Here is a 23,318-nt window from a genome sequence, read left to right on the forward strand (position 1 = left end):
CGCTGGGAGCCAGGCAGCCCCCATTCCAGCCCCTCTGGGGCTCCGCCCCTCTGCCCCTGGGACTCCGGGCTCCCAGACCCCAGGTGCTGCTCTCCTGATGCTAAGATGCTTATTTCGGGGGGGGTCTCCCCCCAAGTCCACAGCCTCAGGAGACCCACCCCAAACAGAGCCTTGGGTCTCTCCACTTTCCCTGGACAGCCCCCTGCCTCCCAGCAGCTCCTGCCTTCCCAGGGCTGCTCTGCTCTGTGACCAAGTCCTCCCCGACGGGGCTCACCCCGGCCTCTGCAGACCCCTCGGTGCCAGCCCCTGGGCCCCCAGAGGTGCTGGAGGTACCCCGCAGCAGGGCAGGACAGGCCGTGCAACCCGAGCCTCCCTCCCCGGCCCTCCTGGGGGCCGGAGCTGGCCTGCCCTCCAGCAGGGCCCCGGCCACAGTCCTGCGCTTCCCAGCCTCACGTGAGCACCCAGCGCTCGCAGGAGCGCCTTGGGGCAGAGCTCCCGCATCTCCCGCACACACGCTCTCCCGGCCCAGCCCCGCCGATCGCGGCCGCCTGCCCAGGAGCCGCTGTGGCAGCTGCTCGCGGAGGAGAAGCTGGGCCAGGGCGGCTGTCCGCTGCTCACTCTCACCTGACCCTTCCTGCCTGGCTTTGGCCTGGGGTCCAAGTGCCCACCCTCCACATGTACCCACTGCCTGTCCTGCCGCCCAGTGGGACCGTCCTGGGTCATGTGGCCTCACTCCATCTCCTCGTGCCCGCCGGGAGCCTGCCAAAGGCATCTCCCGGCCCAGGCGTCCCGGTGCTGCAGGATCTGCCCACCTCGGCCGCAGCTGCTTCTGGCCGCTCGCCTGCCCCGGCTCCCCGCACCAGGCCACTCCTTCCTTCGGCCTGAATCCAGGCCTCCCTCGGTTGCTGCTTCCCTCTCGCTGGCTGCGACTCTGGCACCAGGGCCCACGTCTGCACCTCACAGCTGAGTCGCCGGAGCCTGGAACAGAGCACACATTCGGGATGAGCCGCGGAACGGACAAAGTTTTGGGCCCTTCTCCCTCCCTTTCTGGTTGGGAAACATTTGGCCGTTGCCCACCTGAGCCTCAACTTTCCACCTGTAAAATGGGGTGACAGTGCCAGGGCCTGGCGTCCAGCGAGGCCGAGTGCTGGCCCTCTTGCCTCACCCGGTCCCTGCCCGAGGACTTCCCCCACGTCATCCTGCCGACAGCCTCCCGTCAGAGTGTCACTTCTGGGATCTGGGAGGTGGGACGTGGTCAGGACACCCTCCCTGTGGCCCCTGGGGAGGGGCTTCAGTGCTACTTCCTTGCTCTGCTCCCCGAGGCAGCACTGGGGCCAGGGACGTCTGCGCAGGCCCCGGTGATGAGGGGCGAGCAGAGGCGCTGGGGGAGCAGCTGGCAGAAGGGGTCTGAGCCCAGGCAGCTGGGAGGACGCCAGGCGCCCCACAGGTCTGCCCCCGCCATGGCTGGCATCCGGCCACCACCCTCCTCTGAGACCACCTGCAGCAGGGCCGGACCGCGGAGAGGGAGAGACAGGGACGGGCAAGGGCCCGGTACACAGGGGTTGGAGCTGAGACCGGGAAAGAGAGCGTCCAGGTGGGAAATGGGGGGGCAGCAAGAGGGAGAGACGCCAGGGCTGGCGGGCTCCTGTCTCGGGAGATGTTCTCCCTCATCTCACAGAGGTTCTGTGAGGTGGGTGCCCTCCCCAGGCCCTGAGCCGGCAGGTGACACAGCTGGGGTCCCTCTGCCACACCTGCCCGAGATGTCTGCTGCAGCAGAGCGGGCCCTGAGAGACCCCGGGAGGCCAGGGCAGAACGGGGAGGGGTCTTGGGAGACCCGGCAGGGCAGGGCACACACTGACCTGAGACAGGAGCTGACGAGGGAGGGGGCTGGGCCCGCCTCGGGGGCAGTGGGAAGCAGCGGCGCTGGGCCACGGGGAGGGCTCCGAGCGCCCAGAGCCGCAGGGACATTTTTTTTCCCATCCTTGCCCCTCCTCCCGGACTTCCTCCTCTCTCCTGGTTTGGCAGGGCGTGCGCTGCGTCCTGTCCCCGGAACAGGCAGCCTGTTCATTCCGGGCCTCCACACTCCAGACCGTCTTCCTCCTCCCTCCTGCCTTAGCGCCTCCCGGTCCGCTCTCCAAGGAAAATTTTGTATTTTTCTGATGATCCCGGCACGGCAGTGCCCGACCCGGCTGCTCCTTGCACCCTCCAGGCCAGGGGGCCGAGCCGCGGGGCCATAGGCACGGGGGTGGGGAGCCCATCCTCAAAGGACCTTCATTCCTCACCACCCCCAGCCATGGTAGAAGGGAAAGCAAGGCCCCGAGAGGGTCTGGGGCTGGTCCGAGCCCCTCAGCCGGGAAGCCAGAGCCAGGAAAGGCTGGTGAGAGGATGTGGGGCTGAGCCCGCCAGCTCCCGGCGGCGTCGTGAGCACGGTTCACCTCCTGCGTGACCGTGGGTGAGTCCCCTCTGCCCCGCCCCTCCCTGGCCTCAGTTTCCTCACACATAGAGTGGGTACAGCCACAGCTCTGCCCTGCTCAGCTGTGAGGTGAGTCAGCCAATCAAACAACAGTTCCGGAGCCCGACTTGGCAGGAGCTGAGCAAGGTGAGGTAGCAGGGAAGTGCAGTTCGCCCCATGAAATAGGGCCATCACCGTGACCCCACACAGTCCCTGGAGGACGCTGGGCTGCGTGTGACCCTAGGCGTGCTGCCTGCTGGGCCACCAGCCTTGGCACTGCGGGCACCAGCAGGCCGTGCCTCTGCTCAGAGGCTCAGGCTTTTCAAGGAGCAGCTGCAGCTTCCAGGGTGCCTGCTGGGACATCAGCGAGGTGAGACGAAGGGAGGGAGGCCGTGTGGCTCCACCGGCGGGGGCTCGGGGTGGAGCCAGGAGGCAGGTGCGAGGGGCAGGAACACTGGACAGGGCTGAGGCCGAGGACGCCTCCGTGCATGCCGCCCGCTGGGCGATCACCCACACGGCATCTGAAGTTAAATGTCCCCTCGGCTTGGCAGGTGCCCTGGCCGGGTCTGCGTGTCCACAGAGCCGGGACGGGAGTCAGGCACCTGCCTTCCCCCCCGCCCCTGCTTCTCCCCAAGGCATTGGCTGTGTCACCTGCAAATCACTTAACCCCTCTGTTCCTGCCATCCTCATCACACAACGGGAGTGGATGGCGGTGGTGGGTGGTAAGGAGAAAAGGGCTGGATCTCTGAGTGCACCATTCCCACCACAGGAATGCCCCGGCCAGCCTGCCGCCCACCGCTCCTTGTTTAGCTCACAAAGGCCTGCCCAGTTTCGAAACCCAAGCATAGAAGCTCAGCACGGCTTACGTGGGGTCTACCTCTGAGCCAGGGTCACCACCTCCAGGAAGGCTTCCCAGCCTCCCAGTGTGGTGTTAACCCCGTCTTCTGTGAGCCTTGTCCTCCCTCTTACGTGCCCCCCTTGGAGCCCCTGAGCACGGCGTCTTCCTGCATGTGCCAGTTTATGAGTGTGTTGTGAGTGTGAGAGTTTGAGAGCGTGTGTGTGTGTGTGTGTGTCAGTGTGTAAGAGTGTGTGTGCTCGGCTACCTCTTGATCTCTCCAGCCAAGGTGTGCTCCTGCTCGCTGACTGCCAGGCCCTGAGCTTGCTCTGGGCACATGAAGTGGACAGACCCCTGCTTCCTGCCCTGAAGAGTCTCGGGCCAGAGGTGCCCCCATACCCCAAGTGTGCCAGCAGCCCAGAGGGGCCCTGCCAGGCAGGGACAGCCTGAGGGTGAGTGGGGTGACGTGGGTGCAGGGGAGGCCGATGGGCTGGTTTGAGGGCTCTTTAAAGGGTCAGGGATGAGGGGAGAGCCACGGTCCCGGTGTCCCCGGTGGCCCCGGCCGTCAGGGGTGGGAGGAGCACGAGGGTTCGGCAGCTTGCCTCGGGGGCTGGAGCAGGGCGGCCGCCCCCTCCTCTCCACCCCACTGGGCGCCAGCCAGGCTGCATGCGGCCGCCACCGCCTCCCTGGACGCCCAGGCGGGCCCAGATCGTGCAGCAGGAACCCCAAGGGTTGCTGGCCCCTCAGCCAGGATGAGTGGTTCTCTGCCAGCTGGCTCGGCTGGACGCCCCCGGAGCTGGGTGTTGAGGATGCCCGTGCCAGGGAGGGGGGCGGCGGCTGCTGTCCTTCTGTTCCCTGTGTTTCCATTTCCATCTCAGAGCGGGCGCAGTGCGCCAGCCTCCACCGCTCACTTCCGGAGCCATAAAAGGAGAGAGGCTGAGAATAGCTCGTGTGACGGCACAAGGAGCTTCCCCACGCAGGTGCGGGCAGCAGGCTGCCGCAGGGAAGGCCGGCTCTGTCCCAGCTCCTCCCCGGCCCGCGGCCCCTCCTCCATTCCCTCTGCTGCTTCTCCCTCCCCGCCCTGGGGGCTGGGGCCTGAGCCCCCCGCCCTTCGAGCTGCCTGCCCCACCTGGGCATCTCGTCCACGCCCACAGGCCACCTGGTCCAGCTGAGGCCTCTCTCCTGGGCTCCTGATCCCACAGCCGCCAACGCGGGTGCCCTGCCCAGCTGCAGGCTCCTGGGCGGCCCCAGGCTGGCGTCTTCCCCCACTACCCCCCACCCCCCGCCCTTGGAGGTGGGCACCTCCCTGTCTGCTGTCGGCCTCTCAGATGCCAGGCATGGGCCACGATGATCTTTGGCCCTCAGGGGCCCAGTGTCTGCCGGGCCTCAGCCTCCTGGCCCCAGGTCTCAGCTCAACATGTCCCCGGGCTGCCCCACAGGGTGCCTCGATGGGCATCTGTCCCTGGGGCACTGTCCGCTCCCTCCAGCTCTGTGCTCTGCCGTTGCTGCCGCGTAGTTCTTACTAACTCTGAACAAAGGGCCTGTGCTTCTGTTCTGCCACGGACCCCGCCAATCATGCAGCCGGTCCCACCTGCCACGGTCCCCTTCTTGGTTCTGGGGTCTCTCTGGAAAGAGGGTCGACACAGAAGGCGTGCGGGAGAAGGGGCCCCACTGTGTGCCGAGCATTTCCCTGCACCTTGGAACAGGCTGGGCAAACCATCATTGTCACCCATTTTACAGATGAGGAACTTGAGGTGCAGAGAGGGTGGGGAATGTGCTTGGGGAACCGGCTGGTGAGCAAATGACCGAGACTCCTGGCCCTGAGGCCGATCCTGTCTGACTGTCCGCTGCCGTCGGCCACTGTCAAAGTCCAGGGTCGGGCTACTCCGGAAGCCCTCTGAGCCTCAGTTTCTTCAGCTGATGGGGGAGGGTTGCCCCTTGGAGGTTCAGGGTGGGGGCCAGGTCAGCAGGACACCTGACCCGCATGCCTTGTTCCAACCCACGTCCCCTCTTCTGCATCCTTGGTCCTAAGATCCGTGTCCAGGCAGGTGCCTGACCAGGGGGTGGCAGCGACCTCTGGAAGCGCTCCCTAGGGTGTGGAGGCCGCCGCGCCAGGTGGCTGGGGGAGCTCAGGGAGGGTGATGACGTCTCGGACATTCGCCTGCCCTACCACATGCTGGCGCTGTGCCTCTTCCTGGTTTGGGGGTGCCTGTCTGATCCCCACAGGCCAGGGCAGACCCCGGAGGCCCGCACAGACCACTAGGCTCCTTCCACCATCCAGACACAGCGCCCACCTCCTCCTGTCCCCGCCTCCCTCCCCTGGCTGAGCTCCAGCGGGCTGTTAACCACGGGCTGGCCCGGGAGACTGTGACATCCCAAGAGTCAGGAATCGCCTGAGATGGCCGAGGAGCTGGGTGCACAGCCCAGACCGCCATGGGTGTCCCCACCCTCACCCCACTTCATGGATTCTTCTAAACACACCCTCACTCCTCCCTGGCCACGCAGACTGGGCATCAGGCCCCGGGGCGGGAGCGGGGCAGCACATCAGAGGACGGGCCCCTAAGAGAAGGCCCGGCACCAGGGCTGGGGGGCCGCAGGCTCAGGCCGGGCTGGGCCTCAGAGGGAGGAAGGGTAGAGCCAGCCGTCCTGGGGGTCGGCGCTGCCCACCAGCTCTGGAAGCAGGCCTGCCCTGCCCCGTGCTGGCACCGGCCCATGACTGCCCTGTGGACAGGTGTCCTCCCTGGAGGTGCCGCCCTTGCCCCTCAGCTGGAGGTGAGGGGGCTCTGGGACCCCTAAGGTCTCGGGCGGAGGCAGGGGTGGGCTCCAGGGCCCTCCCCGCCGCGGCCCACTTGCCCAGACCCACGGCCGCCCCTGCCCTCTGCTCCCCTCCTGCCTGGGTCCCCGCCTGGCGCTCTCCCGCCACCCCCTCCACCACCATCATCATTACCATCATCATCATCACCATCACCGTCATCATCATTTCCACCGTCACCATCATCACCATCACCACCACAATTATCACCATCATCATCACCACCGTCATCACCAGCACCGCCATCATCACCCTCACCATCCCCACTGTCTCAGTCAGCTCAGATCCCTGCAACAAAATACCACAGACCAGGTGGCTTAAACAACAGACATTTATTTCTCACAGTTCTGGAGGCTGGGAAGTCCAATATAAGGGTGCCAGCCCATTAGGTTTCTGGTGAGAGCTCTCTTGGCTAGTAGATGGCTGTCTTCTTGAAGTGTTCTCACAGGGCCTTTTCTTGGCTTGTAAGAAAGAGAGAAACTGAGAGCGATCATCCTCTTCTGATACAGGCATTAGTCCTATCAGCTTGGGGCCCCACTCTCATGACCTCCTCTCACCATAATTACCTCCTAAAAGCCCTATCTCCAAACACTGTCCTGCTGGGGTTAGGGCTTCGTCACATGACTCTGGGCAGGGGGACACAATCCAGTCCACAGCACCCACCATCCCCAACATCACCACCACCGTTAAAACCACCACGAGCTCCTCACTGCCCCACTTTCAGCACCAGCACCCTTGCTACCACGCTACCTTCATCCCCGCCTTCCTCCACCCGGGCTGCTCTGAACAGAATACCACCGACGGGGTGCCTCGCAAACAACAGAAACTTTCTTCGCACCATTCTGGAGGCTGGAGATCCAAGGTCGGGGTGCCAGGGTGGTAGGGTTCTGGTGAAAGCCCTCTTCTTGGATGTGGACTGCAGACCTCGCTGTGTCCTCACGTGACGGAAGGGGCGAGGGGGCTATCTCGGGTCTCTTTTTTAAGGGCATTAATCCAAATCAAGGCTCCACCCTCATAACCTGATCACCTCTCAAAGCCCCCACCTCCAAATACCATTACCTTAGGGGTTAGGATTTCAACAGTTAAACTTGGGGGGGGCGTATACAAACATCCAGACCATAGCACCCCCCGGTCACCAGCATCCTCATCCACTACCACTATTACTGTCACCTCTACCACACCCACCATCATAACCGTGACCTCCGCCATCAACCATCCCCACCATCCTCTCCACCCCCATCACTCCTGTCACCACCGTCAAAGCCACCACCTCCACTGCACACAATACATACAACCATCACCACTGTCACTGTGTCCCGCCATCTCCTCTCCACCCCCCGTAACCACCGCACCCCACCGTCATTCCCAGCACCACCATCGACATCACTATCACCACCTTCATCATCCACACGACCACCCTGACCAAGCCTGCCCTCTGGCTGGCGGTGCACTTCACTGATGACGAGTGAGGGCCTTGAGGGAGGCAGACCTGGGCTCAGATTCCAGTCGTGCTCATTATTGTGGCCACGGCACTTGAACCCACCTTCCTAATTGGAGAAAAGGAGTTCACTGTCCAACTCCAGACCATTGCTTCCCGTAAGGACAACTTTGCCCTCTGGGGGCAGTGGGCGGCTGTCTGTCCAGGTGGCCCCATCTCCAGCCCCCAGGAGAGTCTCCAAGGGGTGTCTGGATCATGGGATGACAGCTTCTGACCCAGTGGTCGGGCGAGGCCCTGTCGTCAAGTGTCTGGAAGATTCCGCGTTGTCGGACAGATCAGATGGAACTGCAGTGTGGGCAGCTCACAGACCAGGGGCAGGGCGTGGGGAGCACCATGCTTGCCCTCAACAGAGCGTGGCTTCCAGCCCCCGTTCTTGCAAACAAGCTGGGAGGACCTTTGTGTCACTAAAGAAGAAAGTCCCTTCCGGTGAGAACCAGAGCTGAGGGGATGGTGAACTTCGAAGCGTTTGCTGAAATACCCATTTTGTGTTCTGACGTCCAACCTTCAGTCCTCTCAGTGAGAAACCACTGAACAAGGACTCGTGCTGCGCGGGGTGGAGGTGACACGGGGCCGTGGGAGGCAAGGAGACGGGCACTGAACCGGGCCGGCCGGCGCCACAAGCTCTAACCCTTAGCTGCCGCCCCACGGTCTCGTCCAGGCCTCCAGCTGGGGCGTAGCAGCAGCTGCCCACCCCCTTTGCCAGCCTGGGGCCCAGCAGCATCTCTCTGGCCGCCCAGGACCACCAGGCCTGAGCCTCAATGCCGAGGTCACCGCGCCTGCTGGCTGGGCCCCCCTGCTAGGATGGCGGGGCAGCGCAGACGCCCGCGTCTGGTGGACGGCGGCAACTCGAGGCCTCGTGGAATCCGCTGCAGAGCCTCCCGAGGACACCTGGACTCCTCTTTCGTCATTAGGAAGGATCGGCCAGTGGAGTGGCTGGCTCACGGAGAGCCCGGTGACATCACTGCGCCACTTCGTTAATAAAGTGACGGAACAGATGCCCACTCGCCGGAGGCCGCAGCCGAGCCCCCTCCTCACAGGAGAATCCTGGGGCCCGAGCTGCTTCCTAAGCTAACGGATCCCTCCTTAGACCCCTCTTCCGGCTGCCCCCTACCCCCGGCCCTCTCGCCCTCCTTCTCCGTTTCTCCATCTGCTGCTAGTGGGGCCTCAGCTTCCCCCTAGCTGTTGGCCAGGCTGCAGGTATGCTGCTCGTGGGGAAGAGATGGAGAGCGAGCCTGGAGGATACAGGGTCGGGACCTGGACCCAGGGCCACCTCACCCTTGCTCCGTGGGGTCCTGATCTGGAAGTGGGGAGCAGGGCCTCCTCCAGGCCTTGTTGGGGAACTGCAGGGATGCAGGAAGGTCGGGCACAGGCCCCCACTCCTGCCAGGTCCAGACGTAAAATCCGGAGTCCATCTTCTCCACTGCAGTGAGGCCCCGCCTGCCCTCGTGGTGGCCGGTGTCTCAGTGTCTTGAGGCCTGAGCTCACACCGCAGCCTTGGGGAACAAGGGCACAGGGCCTGCCCATCACCCGCTTCCCAGCCCCTCGCACCTCACACCTCTGTCCCCCAATCCCCACCTTCAGAGGTTCCCAACTGCAGTCGGGACACCACAGCCTGGCAGAGGGGCCCCCAACAGGCAGGTCCCACCCCCTCCAGGACACTGGCCTTTTGCTCTCACAGGCCTGTTCTGGCCTCCCATTGTCCCCCTGGGAAGCTCTCTCAGCCTGTGACTCCCAGCCCCCGGGCTCCACCAGTGTCTGTCTGCGGGCCCGTGGAGGTGGGACCTGTGTCTGAGTGGGCACCGGGCCAGGCTGGACAGAGAAGGAAGTTCCCCGCCCCTGCAGGATGCCCCCGGCGGGCTCTCTGGGCCCCTCCCCACCGCAAAGCCTACAGCCTGACCTCTGCAGCCAGAGGCCACTGGCCCCAGCTGGTGACTGAGAGGAGCCCGAGCCCAGGTCCCTGGAGAGGGAGGGGCAGAGGCAGGGCAGCTGGCTGCTGGGCCCCCAAGCCCCGGGGTCTCTGCGAATGGGGCTGGCTGGAGGGGTCTCGGCTCTGGTCCCTGCGTGTGCCTGCCCACCAGATGACTGGGGCCTGGCGCAGCCATGATGCTCCCCCAGGAGCCGCCTGGACCAGCTGGGGTCTGCGCTTGGGCGAGCCCAGCTCTGACACTCACACCTCCCCCGCCCTGCAGTGAGTCAGCTCCACAGTCACTCTCCACCCCCGAGACTGTCACCCAGGACCTGGAACCGCGCTGCACCTGGAGTTGGGCAGAGGCGGAGGAAGGGGAGTGTTGTGACCACAGAGAGCACTGAGTCACATGTGGGGGAGGAGGGAGGAGGTCAGCAAAGGCTCTTACCTTCCCCCAGGAGAGGAGTGAAACCTACACAGGGCTCCAGGCTCCCTGGTTTTGCCCTCCTTATGAGCTAAGGGAACATGGGGGCCAGGGCGAGGGCTCAGAGTGGGACCAGTGTCAGGGCTCAGAGTGTGTGACCAGGGCCAGGGCTCAGTGTGGGACCAGGGTCAGGGCTCAGCGTGGGACCAGGGCCAGGACTCAGCGTGGGACCAGGGCCAGGGCTCAGCGTGGGACCAGGGCCAGGGCTCAGCTTGTGATCAGGGCCAGCGCTCAGCGTGTGACCAGGGCCAGGGCTCAGAGTGTGACCAGGGTCAGGGCTCAGAGTGTGACCACGGCCAGGACTCAGCGTGGGACCAGGGCCAGGGCTCAGCGTGGGACCAGGGCCAGGGCTCAGCTTGTGATCAGGGCCAGCGCTCAGCGTGTGATCAGGGCCAGGGCTCAGAGTGTGACCAGGGTCAGGGCTCAGAGTGTGACCAGGGCCAGGCTCAGCGTGAGACCAGGGCGAGGGCTCAGCGTGTGACCAGGGCCAGGGCTCAGCGTGTGACCAGGGCCAGGGCTCAGCGTGGGACCAGGGCCAGGGCTCAGCGTGGGACCAGGGCCAGGGCTCAGCGTGGGACCAGGGCCAGGGCTCAGCGTGTGACCAGGGCCAGGCTCAGCATGGGACCAGGGTCAGGGTTCACCCAGGCCAAGCACAGCAGATTCCTGAGTCCTGGCTGATCAGGAACCTTCCAGCTCCTTCAAGCTTCTAGGCTGGGGCTGCCTACACTCCCTCATGAGCCCAGCAGAGGGCACTGTGCAGCCCCTGAAGACAGAACAAAGGAAGCCCCTGTTCTGGAAGGGTCTGTGAGGGTGCCACAACCCCCTGCAGTTTCCACATCCACACACCCCTCGGCCCCAGGCTGGAAGACCGTCCCTGGAGAGGGTGTGTCAGAAGGGTGACCACCACACCTCACAGCCTGGCCTCTGCCAGGGGCTGGGGGCAGCCAGTGAAACCCAGACCCCAGGAGCTACCCTGGGGCCCCCACCCTGCTGGGCCTCTGGCTCCTCTTCTCACTGGGGCTGCTCACGACACGAAGCAGGCCTCGGTTCCGAGCCCAGTTCCCGGGCCCCGGCCAGCGCGATGGGCTGCCTTCTGCGCCTGCTCACGTGTCAGAGGGACGTGGCCATTCCCCCGCCGAGCCTGGGGTCTCCGGCCCACCCTTCCGGCACTGCCCAAGAATCCCCTCCTGCCCAAAGTCCAGAGCGGTGGCCACACTGACCGGGCGTCACACAGCGGGAAGTCTGGGGCAGGCCTCGGGACCCCTCTGTGAAATGGGGCCATCACGGGGACGGGCCCCACGTCCACCCGTGAAGGCCTGTGCCCCCCGTAGGCCCGGTTGGGTAGGAGAGGCGGCAGACAGCAGCGGTGGCTCGGGAGGGCTCAGGACCCAGCGCCACGACCTCCAACCGCGACGGAGGGCCAGGCTGCTGCTGCCGCCTCGGCCTCCCTTTCTGGGCAGTGGGTGAGACTGTCCCACGTGGCTCTGAGACCATCCATCTTCTTCATTTTCATCCTGTCCTTTGAATGGCATAGTCTCTATCAGTCTCGAGCACTATCAAGGTCACTAATTCTTCTGTTAGTTCACATCTCCTGTAGAGCCCTTCCAGTGAATTTTTCATCTGTTGTTGTACTTTTCGACTCTGGAATTTCCATGGGTTTTTTTTTTAAGAGGAATGGTTTTTTGTTGTTTTTTTTAAAATACTTGTATTAAGGTGTCATCTGTCTATTCTTAATTAAGATAGCTGAGTTTCCTTTAAGATGGTCACAGAAGCAGGGTGTGTTTGTTTTTAGACCACGCCCCGCGGCATGTGGGATCTTAGCTCCCGGACCAGGGATCGAACCCGTGCCCCCTGCAGTGGAAGCGCAGAGTCCTAACCACTGGACCGCCAGGGAAGTCCCTCCAGGGTTTTTAAAATAACTTTTTGTTTATAATCTTTTTATAGATACTCTCTACTTGATACCTTCCTTTCTTTTTTCCCCCTTCTTTAATCATGGTTTCCTTTCGTTCTCTGACCACATTTGTAAAGGCCAATTTGAAGTCTTTTCCTGTTAAATCCAACATCTCACTCCCTGAGGCAGTATCCGTTGCCTGCTTTTTGGTAACAATATGGTATGTGGCCATATTTTCCTGTTTCTTTGCATGCTCGTAATTTTTGGTTGGAAACTGATCCTTTTAGGAAATATATCGTACCAACTCTGGGTACTGGGACTTGTTATCTGCTTGTTTTGTGTTTGGCTGGCTGGGTCATCTCAGTGGCTCCCCTGCAGCCCCTGACGGAGCCCCCAATGCTCCTTCTCAGGGGGGCGGCCTCCAGCAGGCCCACACTCCGCCCACCTCCAACCCCATGGCAGTGGTTTTGCCAAAGCTCTGTGTGGTCCCTGCCCACAGCCAGCTGTTAAGTTCCACTCACAGCTGGCTGACTGCTCTGTTGTTTTTTGTTTGTTTGTTTGTTGGTTTTTTATAAATTTATTTATTTTTGGCTGCATTGGGTCTTCATTGTTGTGCACGGGCTTTCTCTGGTTGCAGAGCACAGGCTCTAGGTGCATGGGCTTCAGTAGCTGTGGCTCATGGGCTCCAGAGCACAGGCTCAGTAGTTGTGGTACATGGGCTTAGTTGCTCTGCGGCATGTGGGATCTTCCCGGACCAGGGCTCGAACCCGTGTTCCCTGCATTAGCAGGCGGATTCTTAACCACTGCGCCACCAGGGAAGTCCCCGCTCTGTTGTTTTTAACAATGCCCTGGGCGTAAGCTGCTTCTCAGACCAATCCAGTCAAATTTGGCTCCTTTGAACGAATAGATACTGAGATCAGTGCTTGAGACTTTTTCCCTGACCCACAGACAGCCTCCAGTTTAGCCTGCATCACCAGTTAAATCTATCAACCTCCTCCCACTGGCCTTTCTCCACGATGTCCGGTTTCTGAGAGCAGCCTTAGGCTTGCACTTCTCCACACTCTGCAGCAAACGAAGTCAGCTCCTTAGCAGAGGGACTAGCTCTGTCCCACGGCCCGCTCCTCCCCGGGAAGAACCTCTGAGCACAGCTCTGGGGCGGGGGGTGAGTGACAGCCCTGCTTCCGGAGCTGAGTGGTAGGTGGAAGGGGCAGCAATCCAGGCCTCCCGGGCCTGCCGTGCAGGTGGCGCACCCTCACACACGTCCTGGGCTCCCCTCAGCAACGTGCCCCGCGTCCTCACGGACACGGCGGCTGCGACCCGGGGAAGCGACTGCCGGACAGGGCGGCCGCCCCAGCAGCCCTTCTCGGGAGACCTGTGCTCCCTGGAAGCAGGAAGGGACTTTGTCTCACCGCCCTCTGGCCTCAAGCTGAGCCCAACGCCCAGCACGCAGCAGGCGCTGAGCAATGCTACGCGTGGATGAAACAGAAGCACGTTTACGCGCCAAGAAAACCCACTGACGCTGGTGCCTGTGGATGCCTCCTTCCTGGGGCTGCCCAGGCGGGTCCTGTTTGCCCAAAATTCTGCTGCCCCTGTGCCACAGCCTCCCAGGAACGGAAGCAGCGTGTGGCCCTGCCGCCGACCCCCATCCCTCCAGGAACAGCTGGTGACGGGGGCCCAGAGCTGCCTCCAAAGGGCTCTGCCTCCCGACCTGGGTAATCCTGGCCGAAAAAGGTCCAAGCAGAGGCTGCAACTGCCTGCCTTCCTTTCTTCATTCATCTGCCCTCCACCCAGCCACCCTCCAATCCCCCCTACCCCACCACCCGGCCCACCAGAGGTGTGAGTGCTACCACGCGGACACGCCCAGGGCAGGGCCGCCCCCACCCCCGCCCCCGCGGGAAACACTGGTGAGGCGGGGCGGTTCACCCCAGACCCCTACGCAGGCTCAGCCTTCCCCAACTGGACGACCTCCAGGACCTCCCACACTGCAGGTCTAACCTGGGGTGCCTGCAGACCCCCCAGCACTGGGCAGCAGGCACTGCAGGCAGCGGACCCAAAGCAAAAGAGACTGTGAAGGACCACCGACCCACCCAGCCCCCTGGCAGCTGCCTGACTTCCAGCTACAGCCCGCGAGTCCAGCCCCTGCTCGGCCAGGCTCAGGCAAGGGGCACCCCTGGCGGAGGCTGCCTGTCCTGGGTCGGGGGCCCCAGGCCTCCCAGCAGACTCTGGCCTCCTCCCCCTGCATCCCGGCACCGCAGGCACTGCCCAGGAACCGTCCCTTATCCACCGCAGGCAGGGCTGACGCCTGCTGCCCGTCCGGCTCCGGGGACGCCCCGATTCCTCCCGCGGTGGGAAGGAGTGGCTGAGGACACGGTGTGGCCGCAGGCGGCTTCCTCCCAGCTCGGGGTCTGCCAAGTCGTTTTGACCACCGAGAAGGGGGAAGGTCAAGGTGGGCAAACAGACCGGAAGGGGCCGCCGAGTCCCGACAGGGACGACTCCTGGGCTTGTCCCAGGGCACCGGTGCTGCCTGCCTGGGGCGGGAGGAATGTGCGCAGCTCCCCCTGTGCCCGAGCTCGCTGCCCCCGCAGGGTGAGCAGGGGGCCTGGAAGAGGCTCTGCCAGCGGGACGGAGACCCCACTGCCCCTGGGGGCTTCAGGAGAGGAGACAGAGGGGCCGATGCACGGGCGGATGAGGAGGCCTTCCCACCCGGCTCCGATTTTGCACCCGGTCCAGTGGGCCCCCGAAGACTGTTTAGGAAAGACTCTGAGACCAGAACATTCTGACCCCTTGAGCCTCTCAGAAACTGTAAGTGAAGAGCAAAGCCCCAGGGGTGGGCGCTCGGGGGCGGGGCAGAGGCGGGGGCATCCACGGGCAGCTGGGCGCCGCTGGGCTCCGGTCCTCCCCGGGCACGCGCACCTCACCCTGCACCTCAGTCTGCACCCCGAGAAACCTCGCACCGCCCGGGATCTCCAGCACCGAGGCCATGAGGAGGGGCCCGTGCTGGCTCGTTAGGGGAGAGGGAAGCAGGCAGGGCCGAGTCCTGCCCCCTGAAGAATGCAGCACAGGGGGCGCGTCTGGTCCTGGAAGGAGGACAGACACCCTCAGCCAGGCGGTGACAAGTGCTCATTGATCGGCCACAACACAGCCAGGACGGGGGCAGGCTGTGAGGGCAGGACAAGAGTCTGGCCTGGGGTCTACAGTCTGGTGGGGACAGAGCACCCACGGGGGGCCTAGGAGAGCCGGTTCCACCCGCCCCCGCCCCCCAGCACAGTCCTGCGGCTCCAGAACCGCTGGGCTGGGGTCAAGGGGCTGACAGCAGGGAGGGAGCTTCTCCGCGTGTCCGTCCATCTCCACGCTGCCGCCCCTGACATCGGACCCTGTTAACACCTCAAGCAGCTGCAATTCAACCGCACAGGGGACGCACAGGAGTCCAAAAGTGGCACAAAAGTACACGGTGCACAGATGTCGCCCCAAACACGTGAAGGAAACCGATGTGACAACGCAGCAGGAGGCAATCAGGCCCAAAGAATCAGCAACGACACTCTGAGAACGATCTGTGCTTGTTGCACAATCTTCACACACGCATTTAAAGCAGGAAACACACGATCCACAGAGCAGTGCCAGGTCAGCCACGACTGTCGCCTCACTGTTTGGAAAGATGTAAAAACACCAGAGACATCGACTGCGGACCAAGCCCTCACCTCCCCTCGGCTCTCACGGGAACAGAGGGCTCTCGGCACGCAACAAACACAGGAATGAAAACTATGTGCCGATTCAGCTACCCACGAAGGGGATGCAACTGAAGGCAAGCAGTGAGAAGAGCACAGAAAAGCACGCCCATTTCATGTACGTTCACAGAGGGCGACCACTGCCGATAAGGGGCTCTCTGTCCTACGGCTGTGCTGACGAGCGACATGGCAGAACGGAGAGGCTGGGGATCAGCTGCAACCCAGGAAACACAGCCGCGTCATCCCGCAATCGGCCTTTACGAAACCAGCAGCACAGCCAGCGTTCCCCACGTGAATCACTGCGGGGCAAACAGCTGAAAAGAGGAGTTCAAATACTGCTAAACAGCTCAGCTGCATGTTTTACTGTTTTTGTTATATCGCCTAAGGCTAATTTCTGAACATCTGGTCAAAGTTTATTAATGCAGAGGCTGTAAATGTGAAATTCCGGGGAACGAGGCCTGTAGGTTGGACGCGGAGCCAAGATGCTCGAAACACTGGCAGTGTCCTGTAGCCCCGCATTGGGGCGACGGGCACCCCAGCCGCCCGCTCCTGCTGGCTTTAACGGAGCAATTCTACCACATCAAGTCGGCGTGCAGTCTGCTGCATCGTGGGGTCCAAGCCTGAGAGGCAGGATGTGCTGGCGACACGGAGAAACTCTGAGAGACTTGTGCTGCTATGTGAGCTCACGACTGAAGGGGGACACGTGGCCTGTAAAGCCACAGGCAGGGGCCACGCCGACTCTTATTCGTATTGAGTCCCGCCCTCGGTGACCTGCCCTCAGAGACCTGCCCGACCCAGGGCTGGCCCCCAGACCAGCAGACTGAGTCCCGGTGGAGGGGAGCGGTGGGCCACAGGAAGGGCCAGCCCCGTCAAGTGGCAGCAGGTACCGCCATTGGTCGGCTGAAGGCGGCTCTTCCCCACCTGGACAGAGAGACATCTCCACCCTCGGACACAGCAAGGCTCAGCCAGCGAACACAAGGCTGGCTTCTGGCCACCGGAGGCTCCGGCACGTTTCGGGTCTGGGTGGGCCCTTCAGGAAGACCCCCTGGCACCCATGTGGCAGGCCACACGGCAAAACCCCGATGGGGCGGCCGTCCTGAGGGACGTGACCCCTGAGACCGCAGGTCGGGCCCCGCTGCCTCAGGCCTCACCCGCTGTGGACGAGCCGGGCAGAGGGGAGCGAGGCGGGGCGCCGCGAGGCCCAGAGTGCTCCCAGGGCGCCTCGAGCTTGACTGCGGCCCGGAGGGCCCTGCGCCGCTGTGCCTGCTGCCGCCTGCCGAACGCGGAGCGCAGCGCGCGCAGCTGGCCCACCTCCTGTGCCGAGAAGCAGGGCTGCCCCTCCGCAAAGCGCACCACAGCGTCGAAGGATGCAGCTGCCTGCTCCCAGGCCGCCTCGTCACCCTCCCCGGCCTCGGCCAGCTCGGGACTCCCCGTGGCCGCGCCCCCTAGGCGGGCCGGGGCGCCTCCCCCGAGCCCGGGGATGTGCACGAAGGTCTGGTCGGGAGGCTTCGTCCTGAGGCGCTCGGGCTCCTCCTCTGAAGACGAGCCTTCGACGAGCATTACCTCGGGCCACAGCTTCCTCCAGGCCCGGCTGAAGACACCGCCCGGCACCGCGTTCCAGGCGCAGGCCACGTCGAGCACGGCGTCGTGCACGCTGCAGCGGGGGGTGAAGGCCTGCAGCGTGCCGCGAGGGGTGACAAAGTTCCTCATGAAATCCCTCCGAATGCCCTGGTCCATGGGCTGGATCAGGGAGGTGACGCTGGCGGGCAGGAAGATGGTGAAAATGTTCTCCGAAACCAACTCGGCCTCCCGCGGGTGGGCCCGGGAGCCGTCCAGCAGGAGGATGGCCTTGCTGTCTTCGGGCAGAGCCACGGCTCGGAAGTGCTCCTTCACCGCGGGCACAAAGATGTGATGGAACCAGTCAGTAAAAATCTCCTTGTCCACCCACGCGTTACCTTGGGCCTTGTACGCGACAGGCAGGTGCTGGATGCCCTGGACCGCCTTGGGGCCGCCGCATTTCCCGACCACCAAGGGTTTGATCCTGTGGGAACCCGTGGCGTTGGCGCACATGAGGACGGTCAGCCTGTCCTTGTTCTGCTTGGGGCTGGGCAACACCCCGCCCTCCGGGCTGGGACTGGGCGAGCTGCGCCAGAAGAGGCCGGTCTCATCGGCGTTGTACACCTGCTCGGGGGACAGGCCGTGCTCGGCGGTTAAGCTCCGGAAGAAGCCGCAGAACTGCTCTGCAGCCTGGTGGTCGGCCGCCTGTTTCTCGCTGGACGCGTCCAGCTTCTTGATGCCGTGTCTGGCCTTAAAACGCCAGAGCCAGCCGCCAGAAAACACGCAGGGCTCGGTCAGCTGCATCTGCTCGTAGAAGTCCTTGGCCTTTTCAATGAGCATGGGGCCCGAGACGGGCACGCCCTCGGCGCGCTTCACCAGGAACCACTCGTACAGCACGCGGTCCAGGTGCTCGAGCTTGGGCGTGTGCAGCGTGCGCCGGTGCGCCAGGGCCTTGTCCGAGTCGGAGTTGGCGAAGAAGCGGAGCAGCTGGGCCTTGTGGGCCCTGATGTCGTACAGGGTGGACATGCCCACGTTGTACTCCTGCATCAGCGCCTTCCTGCTCTCCCCCTTCTCCAGGCGCCGGCAGATGTCCATCTTCTCCTTCAGGGTCAGCACCACCCTCTTGCGCTTCTCCCCCGGGCTCCTCCCGGCAGCCGGCTTGGAGGCCATGAGGAGGGGGCTCGGCCCGGCCGACAGGGGTCGCGCCTGAGCCAGTACTGGAGGCCTTTCCACCCCTCCCTCCCCTCCCACCACCCTCGCCCACCCGCTGACGCGGGGCCGCCACGAGCCAAGGCCCCTTCTCGGCTCCGGCAGCTTCCCGCCGCGAGCCAAGGCCCCTTCCCGGCTCCGGCAGCTTCCCGGCCCTCTCTGCAGGGGGGACCAGCGTCAGCCGCCCTAGTCTTCCACAGCTGGAACCTCCAGCCTTCTCTGCAGGGACGGTGGCAGCTTCTCCCCTCAAACACGGACCGGAGGGTAAAGGGGCCCCGGGAGCTGGTTTCCGGCAAATCGAGGTTTCACCGTCTGAGCCGTGGGTGCCTCTCTCACGCACATGGTGCTTTAGCAGCTGGAAAGCAAAAGGGGGAAGAAAGAAAAACGTTACGGGGGCACGCTCCTCGGCCACCATAGGCACATTGTTACTTTCGACGTGCTGGGGAGCGGCAGGGGGCGGTGTCGTGGAGGCGACGAACACGCGAGCTGGCCGGCAGGTGGCGCAGGGAAGAGGCCTGCCTGGCGCGCTGGGCACACTGGCTCTTCTCAGCTTCCACAGGTGACCTCGGAGTCGCTCGCTATGGCTCCAAATTAAAAGTGGCTCTCTTGGAAGCAACCTGGCCTCCCGGGAAAAACGCCAAGGGCGATGCCACTGAACGAAGCAAGGAAGCCATAGACGCTGGGCGACCTGAGAGCCACGTCCCACCTCCAGAACCAACCTTCCCTCTGTAGCTGCTCTCGGCCCACCTGACCTATCCACCTTCACAAAGCCCTTGTTCCCTCGAGGGCGGCCGAGGCAGGGGATGGAGGTGCTGCGAGGGGCAGGGATTCCTCTAGACTTCCGGGGCTGAGGAGCCTGCAAACCTCTTCTGAAACAAGGTCCCCTCAAACCCTCTCTTTGACAGCAGGCCCCAAACTGCTTCTAGAAAACCAGGCCTTGGTAGGCCTCGGGCTCCTCCCAGAGCTGGGAGGGGCTGCCAGTCTCTCAGCTACTGGTCCCCACAGCGACACGCTCAGACGCCAAGGACGCCTCTGGATGCAGTCACACGTGAGTGTGCAAACAACACTCACACGCACCCTCCCTCCATTACACACACACAGGGCACTGGAAAGGGCCAGGCCAGGGCGGGCTTCCTGAATACTTGTTGATCGAGAACACTCTATGAATAAATTACTAATTCATGCTGGAAACAAAAACATGAGAACTGTCTTCTGGCCCCGCTGGGAGCAGGGTGGTCTTCCTGCATCAGTTATGTATCCTTGTAAGTAGTAAACTTCGTGTTTAAGTTGACATACACGTCTTTGGTTAAAGCTAGTAAGAGAACATAAAGGAAAGTGACTTACATAAACCCCACAGCTCTGGTCTAACTTGTCTTTCATCATCATCTCATCTTTCATCCTCATAAAGATCTGGGTCATTACGGTCCCTTCCAGCTGGTCATGTCCATCCCTTTATGACAATTTCCCCAAACGCCCCCCACCCCTCCCTGCTCCGTGGAGCAGACACGTAGGACTTAGCAGACGGTCCTGGCTGACCTGGGCAGCCTGTGAGAATCACAGCCCTGTCACATGTCACCTGGTAAAACGCCAACTTCCTCCAGCCCCTGAGGAGCGAAGAGTTGTTATCCCCACACTGACCAGCCCTGGCTGCTCTGCTCGGGCTGTGTGGCGTGTCTGCCACGAGTCCTGTCTTCTCCCTCCCGGCCAGCTGTGTCCCCTGGCTCCCCTCTCACCCGGGAGGGACTGCCAGTCACCGAGGCAGCACCACAGGCAGCTGACGGCATCCGTCGCCAGGTCCCAGCGCGGAAAGGCAGCAACTCCCACCTCACCTCCCTCCCAAACCCTCACACTCGGCTCTGTCCAACTTCACGCCACAGGTGAGGCCACAGGACTACTCACGTGTGGGACATAAAAAGGTAGCCCCTTGAGACCACAGCTCAACAGAAATGAAGTTTATTCAGATGTAGCAAGAGTCCCAAAGACAAACCCTAGGCATGTCAGCAGCCAGCCCAAGGTACCTCCTTTCACCCTTCTGAGTCAGTCTCCTGGTCTGCAAAGTGCGGGTGCTGGGCCTGCTGGGACCTATTTTCATCCTGTTGGGTTGGCTAAAAAGTTTGCTCAGGCTTTTCCATAAGATGCTACGGAAAATCCCGAACGACCTTTTCGGCCAACGCAATATTTACTGGGTGACAGTGTGATTGTGGACTGCCTGGCCCTGTGGAGAGCAGAGAGAACTAAAGGCCATAATCCATCCTTAAGGAAACATTCAATATAAAACCACCGTACAAACCAGGAGGAAACAGGGGACCCCCGGTCACTTGCGAGGGACTTACTCTAAGCACAAAAGGAAGGAGGAAGGGCCGGACGCGGCACCGGGAGGAGGTTCAGCGCCAGACACGGGCCCACTGCGGACGCTTCCTCACGGCTGAGCCTGATACAAGGGAGATGGAAACACCGGTCCCGCTGGAGACACAAAAACTTCCTTTAAAAGTGAAATTCAGATATTACTTCTGAGACAATTTCTTAAACCAAAAGGAAACAACACGGCCAAAAAATTAAGACGGTTTGCAGCCTTGCCACTGATACCCTCTTGGGCCATAGGGGACGGTAGGAGGGGGCAGAGTTGGGGCAGGAGAGAGAAGAGTGGGGCACCACCTGCATTCTGCCCCTTCCTGCAGGCGGGGAGATGCTCGTCCTTAGAGGAGAGCCTGAGGAATTTAGGAGGAGAATGTGAGAAACCACGTTTCCTCGGCAGTAGCCAGTAGTGCGCAAGGGCGTGTGTGGGGAGCGGGGCGACTATCAGGAAAAATACTCCAGACATAAGTGTTCCGGCCCGAGGAAGGGCTGGATTAAGTCTTGAGGGGCAAGAGGGACTGGGGAGGGGTCCTGGGTCAGGGGCGGGCATGGGGGTGCGCACCCTGCAGAGAGGGGAGGCGGGCAGTTAGTTACCCACGCAGACCCCTCCTTCGTGGGCGCAGGTGCGGGGCCGTGGGCAGCCCGAAGCAGGGGGGCGGCTCGGGTTAGGGGAGAGGCTTGTTTTGATAGCGTTTCTAACGCCGGGGACCACGTTTGGGGCAGAAAAGCAAAAACCAAAAAGAAGAGAAAGCGGCCAGGTCTCAGGCCGGCTCCTTCCTGGCGAAGGGACCTCGGGGGCTGGTCCTTCCTCGGGGGGAAGCACCGGCCAGGCTCGGAGGGAGGCTGCGGAGAGACCAGCTCGGTTTCGGGGGCCCCGGGGAGGCTCCGCACCAGCAGCTCGGCCCCGGGCCCCAGCGGCCCGCCCGGCACCCCCGCAGGCCTGGACCCCACTCACCTGCAGACCCCGAGCCGCCACCGCCGGCCGGAAGCGCCCCACCCCCCGCCGGTCCGCGCCGCTCCGCCTTCCCCCAGCCACTTCCGGGACGCTCTAGGCGGCCCGGGGGGCTCGGCGTTTCTGTGGCTCCATGGGTGGCGGCGGGCGCGCGGTGACCGTAGGCTCGGGTTCGGAGGTGGGTGCATCTCTGGGCCGAAAAGGCGGGGGCTCTTGTCCTGGGCAGGGGTGGCAGCAGGGCAGGGTGGGCCCGGCGCCCCCGGCCGGGAGGCCTCGGGTGGGGACGTTCCTGATGGAGGAAGGCAGTGCTTGAGCCCCTCCCTTTGCGAAGTCCACCGGCAACGCTGTTTTCCTCCTCCCTGGCCTCATCCACCCCTAATTTAGATGATTTGGATGATGAGATTTGCAACTTCTGAGCTGGGGAGACTTGGATGAGATTCAGACTTGAGTTGATGCTGTAATGAGTTGAGATTTGGGGGACCTTCGGATGGGGTGAATGTATTTTGCATGAGGGGCAGAGGACGTCCAAGCTCGAATCCCCAGAACCTGTGACTGGGTCACCTCACATGGCATCAGGGACTTTGCAGATGCAATTGAGTTACGATTTTTGAGATGGGAGATTATCCCCATTATGAGGATGGGCCCGGTGTCATCACAGGGTCCTCATAAGAGGGAGGAAGGAGGCACAGAGCCGGAGAAGGATGTGAGGATGCAGGCAGAGGGAGAAAAGGAGATGTGACAGCAGACGCAGGATGGAGTGTGCGCCTAGAAGATGGAGGAAGGGGCCACCAGCCAAGGAATGCAGGGCCTGCAGGAGCCGGAAAAGAGCCTGCAGAAGGAACCAGCTCTGTGGACACCTTGATTTTTAGCTCCGTAAGGCTCGTGTCAGACTTCTGACCTCCAGAACTGTAAGATGATAAATGTGTGTTGTTTTAAGCCCAGTTTATGGTCATCTTGTTGCAGCAGCAACAGGGAACTAGGATAGATTTTCATAGTTCTCTCCCTCTTTGTTCACCTTCTTCCCTTGGCTCCCAGGACACGACCACCCCTGGCCCTCCTTCCTCACCTTCCCCTAATGATTCCCAACGGGCCAGCTTCACCCCTCCGCTCTCTCCTCTCTGTCCACGCCCCCTCCTGGGATCTCCTCCAGTCTCGTGCTGTGCCTACCAGCAAAGGCAGGCAGCTCCCAAGTTTATGCCTCCTGCCAGGACCCTGCCCGCAAACTCTAGCCGCCTGTGCCCTACCCAGCGTCCCGACGTACGACGTACGTAGCCTTCTGACCCTCGAGCCGGCATTTCTACACCTGGGCTCGCACTCCTCCCCCGGCCGGGCTCCAGCTTCACACCACCCACCGCAGTGAGTTGCAGCTCCACGTCTCCATCGCTCCGGCCAAAAACACGGAGTCATCCCTGACTCTTTGTCCCCCCACCCCCACGCTCTGCCCTCCACATCCAGGCAGCGTCTGGCCTCTGCTCACTCCCCCCAGGCCGCCCTGAACCCGCTGTTGCCTCCCCTGGCCCTGGCTTCTGCCCTTGCCCCCAGCGGACTGGAGGGCCCTTAGCCAGCGGGGTCTCCGGGATTGGTGAGGTTGACCCCAGGGAGGCCGGCTTCATCCCCGCATGGCACTCTGCTGCCACCTTGT

General features: G+C 62.8%; 1 protein-coding gene and 2 long non-coding RNA genes across 3 annotated transcripts; 1 reads left to right on the forward strand and 2 right to left on the reverse strand.

The window, feature by feature from the left end:
• Positions 1-15,452: 15,452 nt before the first annotated feature.
• Positions 15,453-18,389, reverse strand: JRK (Jrk helix-turn-helix protein). Its single transcript, XM_068525615.1, has one exon. The coding sequence runs from the start codon at positions 18,328-18,330 to the stop codon at positions 16,744-16,746; it is 1,587 nt and encodes a 528-aa protein (XP_068381716.1). The 5' UTR covers positions 18,331-18,389; the 3' UTR covers positions 15,453-16,743.
• A 41-nt stretch (positions 18,390-18,430) lies between these two features.
• On the reverse strand, positions 18,431-21,720 carry LOC137751580 (uncharacterized). The gene is made up of 3 exons (XR_011070872.1): positions 21,680-21,720; positions 20,703-20,851; positions 18,431-18,724 (listed from the first exon to the last, which is right to left on the reverse strand). It is a non-coding gene; the product is annotated as an uncharacterized lncRNA (long non-coding RNA).
• A 50-nt stretch (positions 21,721-21,770) lies between these two features.
• LOC137751434 (uncharacterized) lies at positions 21,771-22,612 on the forward strand. Its single transcript, XR_011070795.1, has 2 exons — positions 21,771-21,854; positions 22,335-22,612. It is a non-coding gene; the product is annotated as an uncharacterized lncRNA (long non-coding RNA).
• Positions 22,613-23,318: the final 706 nt, after the last annotated feature.

This window comes from Eschrichtius robustus, chromosome 17 (genome assembly GCF_028021215.1).
Source record: "Eschrichtius robustus isolate mEscRob2 chromosome 17, mEscRob2.pri, whole genome shotgun sequence".
NCBI lineage: Eukaryota > Metazoa > Chordata > Mammalia > Artiodactyla > Eschrichtiidae > Eschrichtius > Eschrichtius robustus.